Source organism: Amphibalanus amphitrite, unplaced genomic scaffold (genome assembly GCF_019059575.1).
Source record: "Amphibalanus amphitrite isolate SeventyFive unplaced genomic scaffold, NRLGWU_Aamphi_draft 000117F_arrow, whole genome shotgun sequence".
NCBI lineage: Eukaryota > Metazoa > Arthropoda > Thecostraca > Balanomorpha > Balanidae > Amphibalanus > Amphibalanus amphitrite.
The window spans coordinates 241248-260812 of NW_024881612.1; the positions used below are offsets into that span (position 1 = coordinate 241248).

Genomic DNA, 19565 nt, shown 5'->3' on the forward strand with positions numbered 1-19565 from the left:
GCCCTCGGCGACTACGGCAGCTACGGTCGTCCCTACGTTGGATATGACTACGGCGGCTACGGCAACTATGGCCCCAGCTACGGCGGCTACCCGGGCCTCGGCCGTTCGTACGGCTATGGCGGCCACGTTTACCACTAGTATCCGCTATGTTCAGCTTTCCTTCCCACCCACGGCACAGGAAACTCGAGGCGAGCCTTTCTTCGAATAAACGGCCACCGGGAAGCCTGCCTCTTTTATATGCACAGTTTCGATCACACTGTCCGGATGGGGATAGCGGAACTCATGGACCAACTCTACCGGAACATTATCCTTATTTGTATTTTGTAGGTATAACACAAACATTTCCGATACTTATTTGTATTTTGTACACATACGGTACCGTGCCTACATAAAGCATCTGCATTGTGTAGGTAGGGTATGGTACATCATGTCTCAAGGGTCTCAACTCTCAAGTCTGCCCAGGTTGGCGGGGACGGCTCTTTGTGATCTGTGCCTGTATCTAATTTTGGCATCAATCTATGCAGAGCGGCAGGTCTGCGTCGGAGCGCCCGGCACGCGTGTAAGCACCACTAAGACGTGCTGCAATGCCAGTCCGGCCCGGTGTGTAATGTCCGGTACGACCAGAGCCGAGGGGCATATGCCGCGCACCTGTGATTCGTTACCGGATTATCGCAGCAGACTAATCGTAACAGCGATGCAGAAAAAAACATGTTTTGTTCTTCGAATAGATCGGTACCTGATGAGTAATTCAATGCAAATTGTAAACAAATTATACAACCATCCCTTATCCGGCTGAAAATGGCGACCAAGCACGTTGTTTATCAAAATCAAGCATGTAGACTGCAGATGCGTATAATATGCTAACTGTGACAAACTCACTCAAACTTTCTCCTCGATGGCGGAGCGAGAGCGAAACGAACACAACACCTTGACGTAGACGGAAACAGAAACAGAGACAGATGACTGATACAAACCGATATGACCCCAGTAGGCCGTTGGATGGGTTACCGTCGCCCGTAGTGGCGTTTTCACAAATCACAGCCGCCAATTTCTGGGGGGTAACCGGACCCATTAAACAACAGCGTTCCGAAAAGAAAAGATCGTATTGCTCGTGAGGAGAGGAAGCCGATGGTATCTAACTCGAAAACCTTACGTCATTGGTTGACAATCCAGATCACCTCAATGACCCACAACTCGGCCAATTAGGACCCACTAGAACTTCTTGAAGAGAGGTTTTGCTGGGATACTTTGAGATCCTGAGTTCGAATTTCGATTTAGATGCATGCATATTGCATAAGTAATGAATATAATGTAGCAAAACTTCTTTACACGGCCGGGCAAAACTTCTTTACAAGAACAACTCGATACTCTACACACTCAGAGGGCCGTGAAGATAACAACTTTCCCTCGATTAAAGTTTTCATTTAGTGACATTTTTCATTTAGTTTTCATTGCGTTTGTTGCATTGTTTGTCATTTACATCAAACTTATAATCACAACAGCATATCGAAAACATTAGCTTTCAGACAGAAACATTCAATGAAAGTGACCGAATGATTCCACGACTATCACATAAAACGCCGACGTGACTTGGACGTGACCCGATGTGTGAACTGACCATATGCGACTAAACGAAAGTCATCACTAATAACGACCAAACACACACAGAGCTCGTTCAACAAAAGGATATAGGACTCCGTTCAACTTTCGGTCGATGACTCGATCTCCTCGCGCAGCAGCCGGTCGGCCTGGGCGCGCTGTTTGAGCGAGCCCAGTTTGGCGGAGAAGCGGCCGTTCTTGCCGGCGCCTTTGCCGTCCATGAGCTCACAGAGCCGGGGTCCGAGCCGTTCGACCAGCGCCGGCGGGCCGGAGAGCAGCAGCGAGCCGGGCGCGCCGTCCGCGCCGCCCACGGTCACCAGCACCGGCACTGTGCCGTCACCCACGGCCGACACCACGGCCGACATGAACTCCGCGTCACCGTGCGGCTGGTGCACCGAGAGGAACCGCTCGCCGGGGCGCCAGAACCGCTCGGCCTCGGCGTCAGCCAGCTGACGGAGCACGTCCCGCGCCGCCCGCTGGCCGGCCTTCATCGTGCGCTGCCACTTGTCCAGCACGGTGGCGTAGTCGCCGGGGCCGCACTTCAGCGTGAGGTTCAGCTGTGTCTCGCGCCGCGCCGACTCGGCCACGTAGTCGAGCAGTCGCTGGCCGGCCAGGAATGAGACGTTGGTGCGGCCCTTCTTGCCGCGCTCTGCTGATAGAAGCTTCACCGCCTGCAGGTGCGCCAGGTTGCTGACGTGGGTGCCACAGCACATGTTGTCATCCACGCCGGCGATGGATACGATGCGCACCGCACCGACGTGGTCGTCGGGAAGGCCACGCGCGCGGACCCCGTTCAGAGCCGCGTCCCCTGCCTGGTGGACGCTGACGGTGACGGGGCGAGCCTCCCGGATCAGCTGGTTGGCGCGCTCCTCCGCCTTCACCAACTGCTCGGCCGTCAGCTGAGCACTGTCCAGCTCGATGGTGCAGAATGATGCCTCGCGCAGCGCCCAGGAGGTGGTGGTGCACCCATACAGCTGGTCCAGCACGGCAGTAATCAGGTGCTGCGCCGAGTGCTGCTGCATGTGGTCCCAGCGGCGCGCCCAGTCCACGGCTACGTGCACGCGCTCACCAACGGCCAGTGGTCCCTCGAGGAGGTGAACGGGCTCCGCGCCCCGTCGCAGCACACGAAGCACGGGCTGGCCGCCGATGGTTCCGCGATCGTCTGGCTGACCGCCGCCCTCCGGGAACAATACAGTGTCTGCCAGCACCACCTCATGGCACTGCACCCGGGTTGGTCGGCCATCAACTGGCAGCTTGTGCTCGGCCGCACAGCAGCTCACCACGTCAGTATCCAACTCTTGAGCATAGCTGTCGGTCTGGTAAGTTAACACCATTCTCCCTGTCCCTGTGGGTCAGATAAGTATTTGACGTGAAAGGGACAACCTTTCATAGGCAATGGTAAAAAGGGTCACATATACAGTTTGCTAGTGGAGGGTCTAGGTAATATTGAATGGTGAATGCAGAACTTGAACTGGCTTATTCTATCAAATAAAAGCAAAATTTAGCTGCGAGAGGCCAGAGGGAGAGCTTAGAGGGAGAGGAGAGGAAGAGGGAAGGGGAGGGATAGGGAGTTTTTAGTTGTAGAATCAGAAAGCCATAAAAATCTTTAATGTTTCAAACTATAGGTACAAGAGTTCGGTATAATACTGATACACATGACAGACCAAGACTGGCATCTGTGTTTTTCATTACCACCAAGATTCCTAAGCTAATAATTTTATATCTCCTTGGCTTGCACTGTGACAGTGAATCGCGTGCACAAAGAAACCCACTGAATATAAAGAACTGAAGAAACCATACCAAACACCTTGGCCACGGTAAGGTGTGAGAGAACTGTAACGCATACGGCATACAGGGTATATTGTGCGTATTGTGCGGCATACGCGCAGCATGCATCATGATGATTATTATCCCCGCGTTCGATGTCTCTCGGACGACGAAGATTCTACGCCGTTCGGCCAATCACGATTCATAACCGCAGCCGAGCCCCCGCTGACCTAGAACGTGATTGGCCAAACGACGAAGAATCTTCGTCGTCTGAGAGACATCGAACACAAGGTATGTCACAGTAGCGTTGTTTTTGCCGTAGGTCATTGCTACCAAATCGCTGCCACATTTCGCCATGCTTGCATGTTGCATGCAGCCGCTTGCTTGTACATGCAGCATGATTGCAGAGCAGACAAATTGCAGATTTGACTTGTTAGTTGGCGTGGTTGGGTATGCGGTATGACTGGTGTTTTTATGTTATTCATATTGATTGTTGACGATGTGGCTTATTTTACCTGTAGGCGCTCTCTTGGGAGGGGCATGGAATCCAGAATAGCGTCAGCCTTGCTTTTTCCCAGACTTTCCATTTCAGCTCGTATTTGTCTGTATTGATGTTTACCAAAGCTATAGAACTCCGTTTATTCCGATATTTACAGCTCCATAGGCATAGACAACTTGTCAGGAACTAAAACTTTGAAACGAAACTAATTAGGTAGTCATACCTAAATGACAAGTCAGTTGGGCAAACTAGACCTTTGGAATCAAAATATGGAGGCATCAAAAGATTGATTCCTTATGACCATATTTGGGCATAAATGCAGATCATTTCTAACTTACCAATCACATAAAAATAAGAGAGTGTTTCAAGAAGGAGCATGCCTGATCTTGAACAGAAATGCTGGAACTATCTCCTAAGTCCTAAGCAAAATAATATTGCTCATATCATAACAATTTGAATTCTATAGGTAGTGAAAGGCAATCAAGTAATTGATTCACTTTAAACAGATAATCATAATATTGATTCCCCATCAGCTGGCTAATCATTATTTTGATTCACAGGTAATGTTAATAGATAGGCAACAATGACTTGCAGGAATACATCATTTATCTTGCTACTATGCTCATTTAGTGGTATCCTCAGCACCACAATAGATACCTATAGCATTGTTGTAGTTAACCTTCACTACATTTGATAACATTTCACAATTTTTAAATGTCAAGAATTCAAAAACTGAAGCAACAGGTAAAAACCATACAATAAATATAAAAGCACTACAACAATGATGATAAGGGGTTTGAAAATTTCATTTTGCCATTTCACACAAATACTAATTGTTAAGTATGCGATTCATGATACAAAAATAACATACAGTGTGATTTCCTCAAAACAGCTTTTACGTGATGGACAGTGGCTCTGACTTTTTCCCATTCACAAGGCCAAAGGGACAATTTCTTAGTTTTGAGGTAACACTTTTTGGAAAGCTACCACATTTTTCTACCTTTTTAAAGAAAAAACTCACCGTCATGGGCCTTGTTACCGACGAAACCGGTCCGTGGTGCTACCGGTCCGAGCGGCGGCCACGCCCCAGACAACTGTTACTTTTTACTTGTTTGTGTTTTTACTCTGCGCTTTTACTCGGCGCTAGAGGCACTTCTAATGACTTTTGCTTTCGTTTCCTGACCTGTATACTGTGCTTTCGCTTTCACCCGTCGGTTAAAAGCCGGCGGCTGTGCGTGTGATAGCAGTGCAACGACGGGACCCGAACGAGGCGCACGGTGAGCGCCTCAGTCCCTGTGCTCGTAGTACCTCGACGGGACCGAAAGAGGCGCACAGTGTCGCGCCTCAGTCCCTGTGCTCCTGGTCGTTCGGCGAAGGGGTGCGGCTGCGGCGCACCCACGAATTCTCGACGGTGTGCTGCCACCCCGACGCACCGGTATCGGCCGGATATTCGTTTTTCTTCTCAAGCTATTTCTACATTTATCGGCAAGTGATTTGATTTCGGCCCTTTATAATAAACTCTTATCTAAAACTCTTCTACGAACATTGTTACCGGCATAGTGCGACTGTGTCGGGAACAAATTGGTCCTCCGGGCCGGATACTATCGAACTAGTGTTCGGAACAGTGTACAACGAACTGCAGTGATGAGCACGCGGTCGGAGAGGCGAGCAACAAGCAAGGCCGAAACCCGCAGCGAGGCGGAGTGTTCGGCAACGTCATCGGCATCGCGTATCAACGAACTGCGAATCAAGACCGAACTCGCCAGGCTCAAGGTAGCCCAGGTGGAGAGAGCCGCCACCGCTCAGGCGGCTGCCCAGGTTCAGGCTGCCCGGGACGAGGCCGAGCTGAATGAGCTGGAGCTCAGGCTCGAGGAGGAAGCACTGGAGCATGACGGGGAGAGCAGAGCGCCCTCCCAGTTCCAGTCGGCGCTCCTTCGTCAGGGAGCCTCAGCGGTCGCGCCGAGCCCGCCCAGTGACGTCACTAGAGAGCGGACACTTGGCTGGATCGAGCAGCTCTCCGACAGGCCGCGGTCGGACGACCGACCAGCGAGACATCACACGGATTCGGCGCTCCCGAAGCTCAAGCTCGACCAGTTCAGCGGCTCGCCGCTGGAATGGCCCCGCTGGAGCTCACTCTTCAGAGCGCTGGTGCACAACCACCGGGGCCTGACCGACACGGAGAGGCTGGCTCACTTACAGTCGTGTCTGACCGGTGAGGCCCGAGAGGCGGTCAGCGGTCTGCTCTGCGATGCAGACATGTACACCGAGGCGCTCAGTGAGCTGGAGCGTCAGTTCGGCAACCCCGGCCACGTCGTTCGTGCTGCCATGAACCGACTGCTGACCGTGCCACCGACGAAAGACAACGATCTCAGCTCACTACGATCCCTATCGACGGCCCTGCACAGCGCAGTGATGGTGCTGAGCTCACTCAGCTACGACGCCGACCTAGCAGCGACTGCGAACCTCCAGCAGGTCGTGGCCAAGCTGCCCCGTGCCCTGTCATGGCGCTGGGGAGAGCACGCCATGACCCTTCGACCGGCCGCCCCGACTCTGGTCGACCTGGATAGGTGGCTCAGAAGGCACGTCGACGCCGGCCGATTGGTCGCTGCAGAAGAGGACGTCAGTCCGACGAAACACGGCAAGCCCGTCTCAGCCCCTGCCACTCGCCCCCGGCGCAACGTGCTGACAGTGACGGCCAAGTCTGCACGGCAGCAGGCCGCACAGCCAACAAATCCGTGTGAGCAGTGCAGTGGCCCACACACGGTGGTTAAGTGCCCCCAATTTGCGACCAACTCGACCGACAAAAGAGCTGAACTAGTGAGGGACAAGGGTCTGTGCTGGGTGTGCCTTCAGCGCGGACATCGAGCGCGTGACTGCCCCGACAGAACACCGTGTGATGCTGTCCCGGACTGCAAGGCGCGACACCACTCGCTCCTCCATGGCGCCCCTCGCCTGTTCAAGCCACGCCCAGCGACAACACCAGCCTACGATGCCGACAAAAACTACGTCGGCGCCACCAATGGACAGACCAGTACCAGCGTGCTGCTCCAGATTCTGCCGGTGATCGTCCGCGGTCCCGGCGGCGAGCGGATTGTGAACGCCCTCCTCGATCTCGGCAGCCAGGTGTCGCTGATGACTGAGCAGCTGGCGGCTGACCTGGGACTGAGTGGACCAGACGAGCCACTGTGTTTGGGCACGGTGGCAGGCAGCTCCATGCAAGCTTCGAAACGCATCGAGCTACGAATCCAGCCACGTGACGGCGCCAGAGAGTATGTAATTCAAGGTGTCCGTACTACGCCCAAGATAAACGTAGCCGGTTCCGCATTGAACTGGCCAAAGACTAAATCAAAGTGGCCTCATTTGGCAGACCTCAATCTGGCCCCGGTTTCTTCAGAGCCGGTCAGAGTGCCCATCGGTGCAGACGCCATGGACCTTATTATGCCACTGACAGTGCGCCGAGGACCCGCCGAAGCCCCATGGGCCGTTCACACTCTGCTCGGCTGGGTTGTGACCGGGAAGCTCCCGGAGAGTGTCTTGGGCGGCAGCGCGCAACACGTTACCACATTGACAATCACGGAAGATGCTAGCCTGCACGAAAGGTTAAGCAGCTGGTGGTCCACCGAATCATTCGGCACGAAATACGCATCGGCCCCGAAACGCTGTAAGCAGGACGAGGCGGCGATACAGCTACTCGAAAGCACCACGAAGCGGGCCGGCGGACGATATGAAACTGGCCTGCTGTGGATGTCGGCAGACGTACGCCTCTCCGGGAATTTCAGCGGTGCCCTGTCCAGGCTTCGGTCTATCGAACGCAAGCTGGACCGCAACCCTGCACTGGCAGATGCCTACGAATTGACCATCAGCGAGTACATTCGAAAGGGCTATGCCCGAAAGCTGCTACCAGCCGAGCTGGCCGTGCAGCACGAGCGGGAGTGGTACCTCCCACACCACGCCGTTACAAGCCCAAACAAACCGGGGAAAATACGCGTAGTGTTTGACGCTGCTGCTCGCTTCAACGGAGCGTCTCTTAACGACCATCTGCTGACGGGGCCGGACCTGACGAACAACCTAGTCGGCATCCTCATGCGCTTTCGCCAGCGTCCAGTCGCCCTCACCGCCGACATAGAGGCGATGTTCCATCAGGTACGCGTCCGGCCAGCCGATCAGCCTGCCCTGCGGTTCCTGTGGCGCGGCTTTGACCGAGAGAGGCCACCAGACGTGTACCAGATGCAGGTCCTGGTCTTCGGAGCGGCGGCATCACCCTGTTCAGCAACATACGCACTGCAGAAGTGCGCCGACGACCATCGAGACGAATACCCGGCCGCCGCTACCGCCGTGCACACCCGTTTCTATGTGGACGACTACCTGGACTCATTCGAAGATGATGAAAGGGCGGCTGCAATGCAGGCTGCTCTCAGCAAGCTGCTAAAAACTGGTGGCTTCATTCTCAAGAAATGGACCAGCTCGTCACCAGCAGCACTAAAGGCAGTCCCCGCTGCAGACTGCAGCGGCGACACACGTGACCTCGACCTGGACGGGTCACAGTACGAACGAACGCTGGGTGTCAGGTGGAACGTTTCAGCCGACATGTTCACCTTCAAGTCAGCCGATAGTGACACTCCAGTGACGAAGCGCGGCATTCTGAGCGCAGTGTCGTCCATCTTTGACCCACTGGGAATGCTAGCGCCCTGGACCCTCCGCGCCAAAACACTGCTGCAGAACATCTGGAGAAGCGGCTGTCAGTGGGACGATCCACTCACAGACCGTCAGCTCACTAATGCATGGAGAGCATGGGCCGGTGAACGGGCGCAGCTGCACCAGTTCCAACTCAGCCGGTGCTACCGAGACGGCCGTGAACCGCCAGTCAACTGTCAGCTCCACCTGTTCAGTGACGCCTCTGAGCTTGCATTCGGAGTAGTCGCCTATTTCCGACTCCAGTACCAAGACGGCAGAATCAGTACGGCGTTCGTGATAGCCAAAAATCGAGTCGCCCCGCTTCGTCAGCTCAGTATCCCGCGGCTGGAGCTGCAGGCCGCCGTGATGGCTGTGCGGATAGCAGAGTGCGTGCGGCGGGAGCATGACATCACGATCGACTCGTGCCACTTCTGGTCAGACTCACAAACGGTCTTGCAATGGATAAAGAGCGAAAGTCGAACATTCAAGACGTTTGTAGCGAACCGTGTCGCCGAAATACAAGACACCTCCCTCCCAGAGGCCTGGCGTCACTGCCCGGGAGTCATCAACCCGGCGGACGTGTGCTCGCGCGGCTGTGACATACCAGCCCTGCTGGCAGATGACCGCTGGCTGAGCGGACCACCGTTCCTCAGCCGCCCTCCTAGCGAATGGCCGGCTGACGTGGCTGGCGACCAGGAGGGCCGGGCTGACCCCGCCGATCAAGAACGACGCGCAGACGTCAGCGTCAATGTCATCGCGACAACTCCACAACTGGTGCCGCCGGCGAAGTTCTCATCGTGGCTGCGACTGCGGCGCACCACCGCCTGGATGCTACGCTTCGTGCAGAATTGCCGGACACCAAACTCGGAACGGGCTACGGGAGCGCTGACGGCCGCCTAGCTGCAGGCAGCCGAGACGCTGTGCATTCAGCAGGTGCAACAGGAAGCTTTTCCCGACGAGCTGGCTGCGCTGAAAACGGGCCGGCAGCTCCCGCGAGGCAGCAAGCTCATCACTCTCCGACCGTTCCTGGACAGCAGTGGAGTGATCAGGGTGGGCGGCCGACTACGTCACGCCGACTCTCTGACTCATACCGCTCGACATCAAGCCATCCTGCCGTCACGTCATGACGTCACAAGGCTCATCGTCTCCGACTACCATGGTCGTATGGCCCACGTCGGCACAGAACATGTGCTGAGTCGTCTGCGAGAGGCCTACTGGATTCTGCGCGGCAGAGCGGCGGTGAAGGCGTACGCCTTCTCATGCCCTGTCTGTAAACAGCGCCGCGCTGTACCCCGCCCACCTGTCATGGCCGACCTGCCGGAAGCCCGTGTGACGTCACACTGTCCGCCGTTCACTCAGGTCGGAGTGGACTACTTCGGTCCCTTAACCGTGACCAAGCTCCGCCGTCACGAAAAACGCTACGGGTGTCTGTTTACCTGTATGGCCACGAGAGCAGTGCACATCGAAATCGCCCACTCTCTCGATACGGACTCGCTGCTGATGTGCCTGAGGCGGATGATCGCGAGACGCGGACACCCAAAGGTCATCCACTCAGACAACGGCACAAACATGCGCGGTGGTGACAGGGAGCTCAGAAACTCCATCCGGCAGTGGAACCAGCTGCAGATAGCTGACGAGCTGTCACAGCGGCAGATCGAGTGGAGATTCATCCCACCGGCGTCACCCCACTTCGGCGGCGCGTGGGAGCGGCTCGTCCGATCAGTGAAAACTGTCCTTCGGTCCGTCGTGGGCCAGCAGGTACTCACTGATGAAACTCTGCAGACGTTCATGGCCGAGGTGGAGGCGCTGCTGAACAGCCGCCCACTAACCCACGTCAGCAGCGAACCGGACGACCTGGAGGCGCTGACTCCGAACCACCTGCTGCTGGGACGAGCTAGCCCCAATCTGCCGCCGGGCGTCTTCTCCGAGACCGATCTGTCGTCTCGGAAACGATGGCGACACGGGCAGCGACTCGCCGACGAGTTTTGGCGCCGCTGGCGCCGCGAGTACCTGCCCACCCTGACGGCCCGGCGGAAATGGACGACAGAGGAGGGGAACCTCAAACCCGGCGAGCTGGTTCTCGTGGCTGAGGATAACGCTCCTCGCGGCATGTGGGCTCTGGCCCGCGTATTGCGGCCGATCGTCGGCACAGACGGCCGTGTGCGCGCTGCGGTCGTCAAGACCGCTTGCGGGGAGCTGACCAGACCCGTTACTCGCCTATGCGTTCTGGAGCGATCAAAATAATCCATGCATAGCAGCAACATGCGTTCCATGTACCTGTAAATATGTATATAGTCGTTTCGCCGGTGTTCCTATTGAGATTTCGCTGGCAAAATCTGGGCCGGCTATGTTACCGACGAAACCGGTCCGTGGTGCTACCGGTCCGAGCGGCGGCCACGCCCCAGACAACTGTTACTTTTTACTTGTTTGTGTTTTTACTCTGCGCTTTTACTCGGCGCTAGAGGCACTTCTAATGACTTTTGCTTTCGTTTCCTGACCTGTATACTGTGCTTTCGCTTTCACCCGTCCGTTAAAAGCCGGCGGCTGTGCGTGTGATAGCAGTGCAACGACGGGACCCGAACGAGGCGCACGGTGAGCGCCTCAGTCCCTGTGCTCGTAGTACCTCGACGGGACCGAAAGAGGCGCACAGTGTCGCGCCTCAGTCCCTGTGCTCCTGGTCGTTCGGCGAAGGGGTGCGGCTGCGGCGCACCCACGAATTCTCGACGGTGTGCTGCCACCCCGACGCACCGGTATCGGCCGGATATTCGTTTTTCTTCTCAAGCTATTTCTACATTTATCGGCAAGTGATTTGATTTCGGCCCTTTATAATAAACTCTTATCTAAAACTCTTCTACGAACATTGTTACCGGCATAGTGCGACTGTGTCGGGAACAGGCCTTTTTTCAACCGTAACGATACATTTGAAGTCAAAATGTACCCAAATGAATCAAAAAATTGATTCCATGCCCATATTTGGTCATGGCTCCTCCCACCAGAATCAAATTATTGATGCCTCCATATTTTGATTCCAAAAGTCTAGTTTGCCCAACTGAAGTAGGCACTAATAAGCTGAAGCACATCATGGCATGCCATTTTTTTAAATTTAGTTCGAATGTTTCAATGGACGGATTGACAGAGCTGAGGCCCACGCTGAGCAGAGCTTGTTGCATAGACCCCGACTCCTACCGCCTGATCGCGCAATTCATGATGAATTCCGGGTAATGGGAGAATTTAGATGCCAAAGTTTAACGTGCCCTTCAAAGCCGGGCACGGCATCCCACTCAAATGACTTCAACTGGCTGCGGATGCTCCCCAACTGCAGACCATCCCCGTCAGGAGTCTCAAATATCGAGCGCCTGAGCGACTCGAACCTGGGCTCAAGTCTCACTAACGGGAGTCCGGTGCTCTACCAACTGAGCTATGGGACAGGCAATAGATCAAGATCAATGAATATGTGCAATGCGGAAGCCAGTGGGTTTCTGACAGATACCAAAATCACCAAAGCTCTTATATTGATGTCATTTCCAAGTTTCAATTAGTATTAGGTATACTGCATATCATGGAGATCATATGTCAATTTTCCCAGCTTACTTTAACTTCTCTTAATACTTTCATAGCTGGATAGGTTATAATCAAGGATTGCTTGCAGTGTTTTTTATTGTGAATACTAATAAAACTCTTACTCAGTCTTGTTGTTATTAATATGTCTTGATTTTTTGCTAGCTGGATGGATTTGCTCTTTCCTAAGTACCTACCTAATTTTTTGTTAGATTAATGTCATGCCTGTGTTTTTAACTCTGCTTCTGTTCTTGCACTCTGTTCACACTTCACTTAGTGTAAGGTGTTAGGGGGAGGTGTTAAATAGCTTATTTTTGCCAATTTTCTTTTCTGTCCTAATATTGGAATACCTGCTGGTGATTAATGATATGAAAACTGTCCCATTTTTCAGTATGATATAAAGAAGAGTTGTTAATTCACTGCCATAGCCACGGCTATATTGAACTCTTAACTTAAAACCTTGATTGATTTTGAAGACTAGAGGTCACCAAGTGAGAATTAGGTGAGTACACACTACACAGCTCATCATTGAGCTTACTCATTAGTCTTTGACTTCCCACCCACTGAATTATATTGCTCAGTTACACCTTTCTTCTTATGGAGGGGGGTCAACAAGAGGGATTCAAGTGAGAACCTAGCTCATCAGTGCTAGGAGGAGACTGCAGGGGGAGGGTGGAACTACCAAGGGGCTAGGACCTCCTCCCTGTGACCTCCTGTGACCTCCTTGGTGTCAAGGAGTATCATTACCTTGCCATATTTCTGTGCCAATTCTCAAATACCATGGATCAAGAGGTTGTTAATGTTCCATTGATATGCATGGTGATGTTGCCAATACTTCAAGTGATCATGCTTGATTGCAAACTTTCTGGCATTTCAAGCAAGTTTCAGCTGTTTTACCTGTGCTGACAGTCTGAACTCTCGAGTTACGCCGACTCGCGGTAAATAGGCGTCAGAGTAGCACGCGGCCCGCGGAAAATAGGCGTGAAGAGTAGTGTCTTTCAACAGTACAGTGTGCGGTCTTGTGGTATATAAGTTGTCGAGAGTTGCGCCACCCCCGGTAAATAGGTGTTAGTAGCGCCGACTGCAGGTAAAAAGCTGTCGAAAGTAGCGCCACCCATGGTAAAAAGTGCCAGCCAGGTACGAGCCGATTTGTGCGTGTTAAATGTTGAGTGGCGCTCGACTCGATGGAGCGGTCCCGGTCAGTACACACGGCCGATCCCTCCCTGCTGGGGTCAGAGGTCATGTAGCTGCGGGCTGTAGGGCTCATATAGTGCTGGATCGCCTCAGTGACTTGAAGGAAAAAGACGTGATCACGAACAGTCTGGCTACCGATTGAGTGGGGGAAAAGTTTGGAAAAAAGCACAGGCATGATGCCCTCAAAACGTCCTGCTCTGCACCTGCTGATTAGCTGTTCCCGCCAACCGCGGATTATTCCCGTCGGCCGTCGGAGGAGGTCTCCATATAACCGAAGGTTTGTGTTCATTAGTTAAAAACACTGCTGGTTAAAACTTTTTCTATTGAAAACAAACATGAGTTCCCGGACAATGTTGCATATGAGGACCCAGAGCCAGTGTGACCAAATTGGTTTAGCGTTAGGGGGAGGATGTATAAAAAAGTCGTACGAGGATGTCACTATTTTCAAAAAAACTCGTCTTCAGCCTCATTTTAGGTGCAGTTTTTACAGATAATGTGGAAAAAACTATACCTGACATCAAGTTCTGGTGGAAAGTAAAAAAAAAATATTGTCATTAAAGATGTAAAAAAACGACATTGCAAGCGACTGCGAGACAGTACGAGTATGACGGTGCGAATCGTACATTGGAACATTTTCACTCTTTATTCCTACTAGGTATGCTTTCACGACAAAAACGTCGTGAGGATGTAATTTTAAAATTTCTGAGGATGTCATTATACTTTTCATTGGGGGTGACTTTCCCCGCAACATCACCAATTTGGCCACACTGGCCAGAGCGACTCAAACCGGAGCCCTCTCGATCACATCGACGGGAAAGCGACGCTCTACCGACCGAGTTGGGGGGACGAACAAACCTGAAAAGTGCCACGTCCTGAAACCTCCCAATGAACTGCTGTGCTGTATGGAAAATCCCTCTTTCCTTCTACCTGTCTCAACTATTGCTGATGATCCACATCCCCTAAATACCTGCCAAAAATTCGTATGAATTAAATCCGGTAGCTGAGGCGGTGCATGCGGACCTGCTCAGCTCATGGATTGGGAGCAACTGATTGCCACCTAAAGTGGCAATATCAGACGATGACGGTGACTGATATCATTGGCAGGTGCCGCCATGACGTCCCAGCTGGGCCGGCTGATCCCGCAGCTGCGGATCCCCGTGCAGCCGAAATACCGTCCCCTGAGGAACGTGGAGGGCTCGTACGGCCGTCTGAAGAACCTGCGCTCCACCGTCACAGCACTGGTCCGGGACGAACGGGTCGAGATGCAGTACATTCGGCTGGACGAGGCTCGCGGATACGCCGAGCGGGTGAGTGAGCCGCACCGTCGGACCACCGCCCGGACCAGACCGGACCGGACCGTCGTGCATCCTTTATGTGCCCGACATGTCATAGGAATTAATATGATCACTTAGTTTTTGGTAAACAAATTAATTTTTTTTTTTCGAAAGTTATTCTAAGTATGGGATTCAAACCACATAACTTTTGACACTTTTTCGAGTACTTTCGTAGTTCAGTGGAGGATGGGGCCTGGGGGGGGGGGGGGAGGGGCACAGCATAGTTCATCAGCATATTGTGTTTTGAAAATACCTCAGAAGGGCACAGGTCAGCATTTACCCCAATTTTTAAGTGGAAAGCTCGATGCATGCAAAAACTATGTGCTAGATATCAGGCTAGCATGGGATCGGAGTGATCGGACCGCCCCGGCTGACACCTTGCGGTGAATATCGGTATCTGGTCAACAGTCGCGTCTGGCCAGGATCAAAGCTGCTTCATTAGGACTTTCAAGGCGATCAACGTTGTCGGTGATTTTCTCAACTTCTATTTTGAAGTGTCCTTATTGTGGTCTGCAGTTGCTATAGTCTGTTCCACTTAACTTCAGCATTCACTCCAAGATAGCTGTTCGATAATGCACGAGCGAGAATAGTTATTAGTAAAAATCGAACACACCAGACAGGGAATTTCAAGTGATTTCAAGTGCCGCCAAAGTGCGGGAGGTGCCACTGAGACCCGTGGCGCAATGTCTGTCATCTTTGGCTCTTTAGAACCGTTGCTTTTCCTGCGGCTCTGGCTACTGCACTAGCCGACTTTTAATTTTTAGGACAGATGGTGAGCTCCAATCCAAATGTCTCTTATGCTCCCCCATGTACAAAACCACTCCATGTAAAAAGCCGTTCGTCACAGAGGACTGAGTATATTATGGAAACACCAGACGCGACCAAGTGTACAACGCAGGGAGGGCGGCTGCAGTTACAATCGTTCAGTCGGAGAAGATATAACGCACAATACTTATACAGGTCCAAGAACAACGAACACCTGACGAACATCACCAAGCATCATTCCTCATCACTGTCGCTGTCGGAGCTCGAATCCTGCAATGACGCGACTGGACACGACCACAGGATCGATGTCCTCCAGCATGCCGTCAGCACGCCAGTATGCCTCCAGTTGCTGCACATGGCGGCAGCAGTTACGCCACATGTCCGTTGTGGTGGCGTCCCGGCTTTCGAGCAGCAGCACCGCTGCTTTCATCGTGTCCAAAGTGACCTTTTTTCCGTCCAAATACATAGCGTGCACCATTCTTCTTAGCGCACATTGCTCAAAGTCGTCCAGGTACTCGCGTCGCATCCTTTTCGGTCGCTTGCGGACTGGAGACTGGCATCCGTATGTCTCCGCCTCTTTTTTCACCGCTTGGACAGACGAGATTGACACTACAGTAGCCAAACTTGTCTCTTGTGCTACATTGATACTTGCAGCGGCTCTCTCATCACCTTGCTTGAGGTGTTCATCTTTCTTATTAGTAAAATATTTGTAGACATTGTAAATTGTTTGCCTGGTTTGTGCACCAAGTGGCTTTCCTTGCCGAAGTTTTGAAAACATTTAACAGTAGCTGTATCAACACGATAATATTTTGAATTACCCTTTATAAAAAGTAATGTTATTAAATACGTTTTAAATAAAAAATCAGGATCACCTGATATTTTACGGACTTATCTGGGCTACCAATGACCAAGGCCAAATATACCAAATTGACACCAAAGTGACTTGTCCGTCAGAATTTCGCCGCAGCTTTGGCTGGCTGCAGCTCTTCTCGATTTTCTTAAGTAGCTGTAATGTCGCGTGCTTGATGAGCCACGCATCTTGGAGTGAATGTTGAAGTTAAGTGGAACAATAGGGCCTTGAGTGGAACAGACTATAGTATGTCCAGTATGTCCTTCCGTATTAAAAACCGAGAGGTATGATTGAAGAGCTTTGGGCAAACTATATCGATACAATTAATTGATCGCACTTACCTAACAGCAGCTCACTGCAGGATCAGACTCAGTTCGTGTCCATCATCATCATGCACATGCTGATTGTTGATGGCGCCATATGTATGCTTCAATTTCAACGGATAATGTTCTGCTTCTGTATTTGTGGGAAATCGCATGGTATACCACATGTGTGATTGTGTGACGCGGTCTCGGAGGTGCTTATTTGACACTGTACCGTTGTGGCTGCGTTTTCAGCTGATACATGACGCCGTATTGCACGGAGACCGGGACACGCACACCATGGATATGGCCAACTTTTGGCTGACAGAGAAACAGCTCATCCACAAACTTTTCAAGGTAATCACCGCGCACTGTGTCCCGGCAGCCACTCTTGCGAGGCAGCCCGGACAACATTGAGGCTCCATGTTACATTAATGCCTGAGTGAAAAAAATGAGGCCTCTCGCTCATTTCCTTAGATTATGAATCGTAGTAGAATAAATATCGTCGAAGTTACTAAGTTCAGCGGCATATGGTTCGAAATAAAGTGCCAGTTTGTTTTCGTTCAATGGTCATTATTTTGGGGAAGGGCATGTGGAGAAAATTCGCCTGTAAACCAGTTGGTATAGCCATTAGGTCGCCGATCGCAATGTGTTGATAAGAGAGGATAAGTATGTGGCAATTACCACCACCGTAGTTTTACATGAATTCACAAATTGCCTGTCAGTTCTGCCGTGTAAAATAGATTCCGTGTCGTATACCTATTATTAACGTTGAATATTCGTCAGCAAGACGCAGTTAACTTTGCAGTATTTAACCTCTATCGGCATAGTACAGGGTGTCCAGAAAAAAAAGATACTACGGAAATTAAGTCGCATTCATTAACGCACGTGCCGATTTTGTTCCAAATTCATGTGCTTATAGTGCAAGATTAAGCAAAACTCATGAGCACTGTAATGCGTCGTTGGAAAGTTGTCTGCTTGCCCTCCGAGATGGTCAACATGACCATCAGTCACCTGCAGACTGTGCTAGTGCTGGAGCTGATCCGCCGTAAGGCCGCTCACATTGAGTATCTGCTTTGAGGAGCTGCCGCAACTAACCAAAGAGTTTACATGCCATGTGGCACCTGCTGTCTGTTTTGCCATATTTTGGCGAATACAAGCATGTGCCATTTTAAAATGTAAGGTGTTTATTTTCGGAATTACAGCAAAAAATAATAGTATCCGTTTTTTTCTGGACACCCTGTACCTATCCGTCGTGTCGCTGCCAGCCCTGACTGCGTTGTGTCGGCGACTGTTGCAGGTGCTGGCCCCTCGGTACGCCGAGCACCGGTCCAGCTTCACCAGCCTCTACAAGCTGCCGCCGGCCTATCGGGAAAACGACAAGGGCGCGCCCAGGGGTGTGCTCGAGCTCAAAGGTGCGTACATCAGGCCCCTCCCTCCGCAACAGTGAATGATAAGGAGGCGATGTAACGACGTTCCGGGTCCCGCTTGATACTTTTGAATGAATTATAGGTATACGTTGTGAGGAAGTTATAGGCATAAGTTAGTCCGATTGAATGGTTACGGGCTATGGGTTCGGATGCCTCCTGTCCAGAGCGTGTGCCAGTACCATAGACCAACCACTCAGAATACAATACACCGGCATGAATTTAGACCGAACTTCTAGCACATTAGATGGCGACACGGTCCTCCTGGTTCTAGTGCGGCCCTCTCCCGCCAGTTGCCAGCTGGTGTGATCTAAGTATGCGGGCCGAATAGTTCAGTGTTCTAAAATTGGATATTGGTTGGGTGTGCCGATGAAGAAGAAAAATCCTAGGATGAGAAAAAGTAAATAACTGAATTATTTTTGCAAAATGGTGTAATGCCAATTTTTATGCCAACTGATAAACCAGGATTTCATGTCAGGATCTTGACAGGGTGTGGAACAAAAGGAAGTGGGTGCATCAACAGCTGTCAAGTGACGTGTGAACTGGCTGTTGGGAATACATGAAACTTTTCAGAGATGAAGTAAAGTCGGTCATTCATATTTTAGGGATGAAAATATTCTCCCCATTGGGTGTGATTTGCCACCAAAAAGTCTGAAAAATGGAACACTGGAATAGTTTTATATATGTCTTCACTCGTCCTGGCTATCACCGAGCCTATTACAGAGACAGGTGTCTTATAGATCATATAGTAGATAGATACACAGATAAAATCTTAACGACATTGATTTCTTTAGACATCGTAATCAATATTGAAATTTCATAATTGCCTTTTACGTATAAATCTGCCTTTTATTAGTCTCTTTGGGTGTTATCGACGTGATAAATAAATTCACCTGTTCACTGATCATCTTTCAATCAACCTGAATGTTACGGGGAAAAACAGACTTACGTACGGCCAGTAGTATGTTCGTACGGTATGTTCGTACCAGTAGTATGTTCGTACGTACGGCCAGTAGTATGCTAGTATGTTCCGTCCGTCCCATTTCCCGACTTCGTGGGCAGGCGCTGGGGGAATTTGCATATCTCGACTAGCTAGTGTGTCCTGTCCGTAGGCAACCCGTTCCCGCCGCTTCGAGACGGCTCCACAGACAGGAAGCACCTCCTGCACAACGTGCTTCTGGACGAGGCGCGCCGCCAGTACCGGCACAAGAAGTACCAGCAGCTGGCGGCCGAGGCGCGTGCTGCACTGGCCAACTCCAGCGCCGAGCCCCCGCGGAGGCCATCAGGGGACTAGTGGGACGGACCCGCCGACGCTAGTGGCGTGATTCAAGTGCAAGGCTATACACTGTTTTCATTGTCATGATTTGCAAAATATATGCTGTAGATATTCGCTGGTTTGTCAGTAATTTTCATAAAGGAATAAAATTGTCAACCACATTTCAACGTGAGGACTGTGCAGCAGAGATTCCACCGTCCGGCTTGTAGGAACTCTAGTCCATGTGGTCATGACTTTCAAGAGGCGCCTTTAAACGGCGTTTGTGAAGTTTGAACATCTCGGCCTACTTCGTGACTCAGGCGCATGACAATTTATGGTCA

General features: G+C 51.6%; 2 protein-coding genes across 13 annotated transcripts; one reads left to right on the forward strand and one right to left on the reverse strand.

The window, feature by feature from the left end:
• Positions 1-341: 341 nt before the first annotated feature.
• Positions 342-5226, reverse strand: LOC122381267 (alanyl-tRNA editing protein Aarsd1-A-like). Of its 6 annotated transcripts, none has more exons than XM_043365245.1 (2): positions 3400-3465; positions 342-2944 (listed from the first exon to the last, which is right to left on the reverse strand). In XM_043365245.1, the coding sequence occupies exon 2, from the start codon at positions 2931-2933 to the stop codon at positions 1701-1703; it is 1233 nt and encodes a 410-aa protein (XP_043221180.1). In that variant the 5' UTR covers positions 2934-2944; positions 3400-3465; the 3' UTR covers positions 342-1700. The 6 variants fall into 6 exon arrangements, with proteins under 6 accessions (XP_043221180.1, XP_043221181.1, XP_043221179.1 ...); XM_043365246.1 differs by lacking the exon at positions 3400-3465 and adding an exon at positions 4887-5226 and having other exon boundaries at positions 1085-2944; XM_043365244.1 differs by having other exon boundaries at positions 1085-2944; positions 3453-3485.
• LOC122381268 (39S ribosomal protein L17, mitochondrial-like) lies at positions 3708-19359 on the forward strand. Of its 7 annotated transcripts, none has more exons than XM_043365252.1 (6): positions 3708-3798; positions 12489-12599; positions 14396-14598; positions 16798-16899; positions 17843-17957; positions 19082-19359. In XM_043365252.1, the coding sequence occupies exons 3-6, from the start codon at positions 14404-14406 to the stop codon at positions 19261-19263; spliced, it is 594 nt and encodes a 197-aa protein (XP_043221187.1). In that variant the 5' UTR covers positions 3708-3798; positions 12489-12599; positions 14396-14403; the 3' UTR covers positions 19264-19359. The 7 variants fall into 7 exon arrangements, 6 of the variants coding, with proteins under 6 accessions (XP_043221187.1, XP_043221186.1, XP_043221185.1 ...); XM_043365251.1 differs by having other exon boundaries at positions 3734-3752; XM_043365250.1 differs by having other exon boundaries at positions 3758-3816.
• The last annotated feature ends 206 nt before the right edge of the window (positions 19360-19565 follow it).

What these genes read in the sequence shown, in the direction of transcription:
- LOC122381268 (XM_043365252.1), top strand. Translation starts at nt 14,404, where the DNA reads ATGACGTCCCAGCTGGGCCGGCTGATCCCGCAGCTGCGGATCCCCGTG. An exon ending in CTCGCGGATACGCCGAGCGG is followed by an intron (nt 14,599 to 16,797) that starts GTGAGTGAGCCG and finishes CTGCGTTTTCAG; the next exon opens with CTGATACATGACGCCGTATT. An exon ending in GGGTGTGCTCGAGCTCAAAG is followed by an intron (nt 17,958 to 19,081) that starts GTGCGTACATCA and finishes TCCTGTCCGTAG; the next exon opens with GCAACCCGTTCCCGCCGCTT.
- LOC122381267 (XM_043365243.1), bottom strand. Translation starts at nt 3,450, where the DNA reads ATGCCGTATGCGTTACAGTTCTCTCACACCTTACCGTGGCCAAGGTGT. An exon ending in TCTTCAGTTCTTTATATTCA is followed by an intron (nt 2,945 to 3,371) that starts GTGGGTTTCTTT and finishes TCTGACCCACAG; the next exon opens with GGACAGGGAGAATGGTGTTA.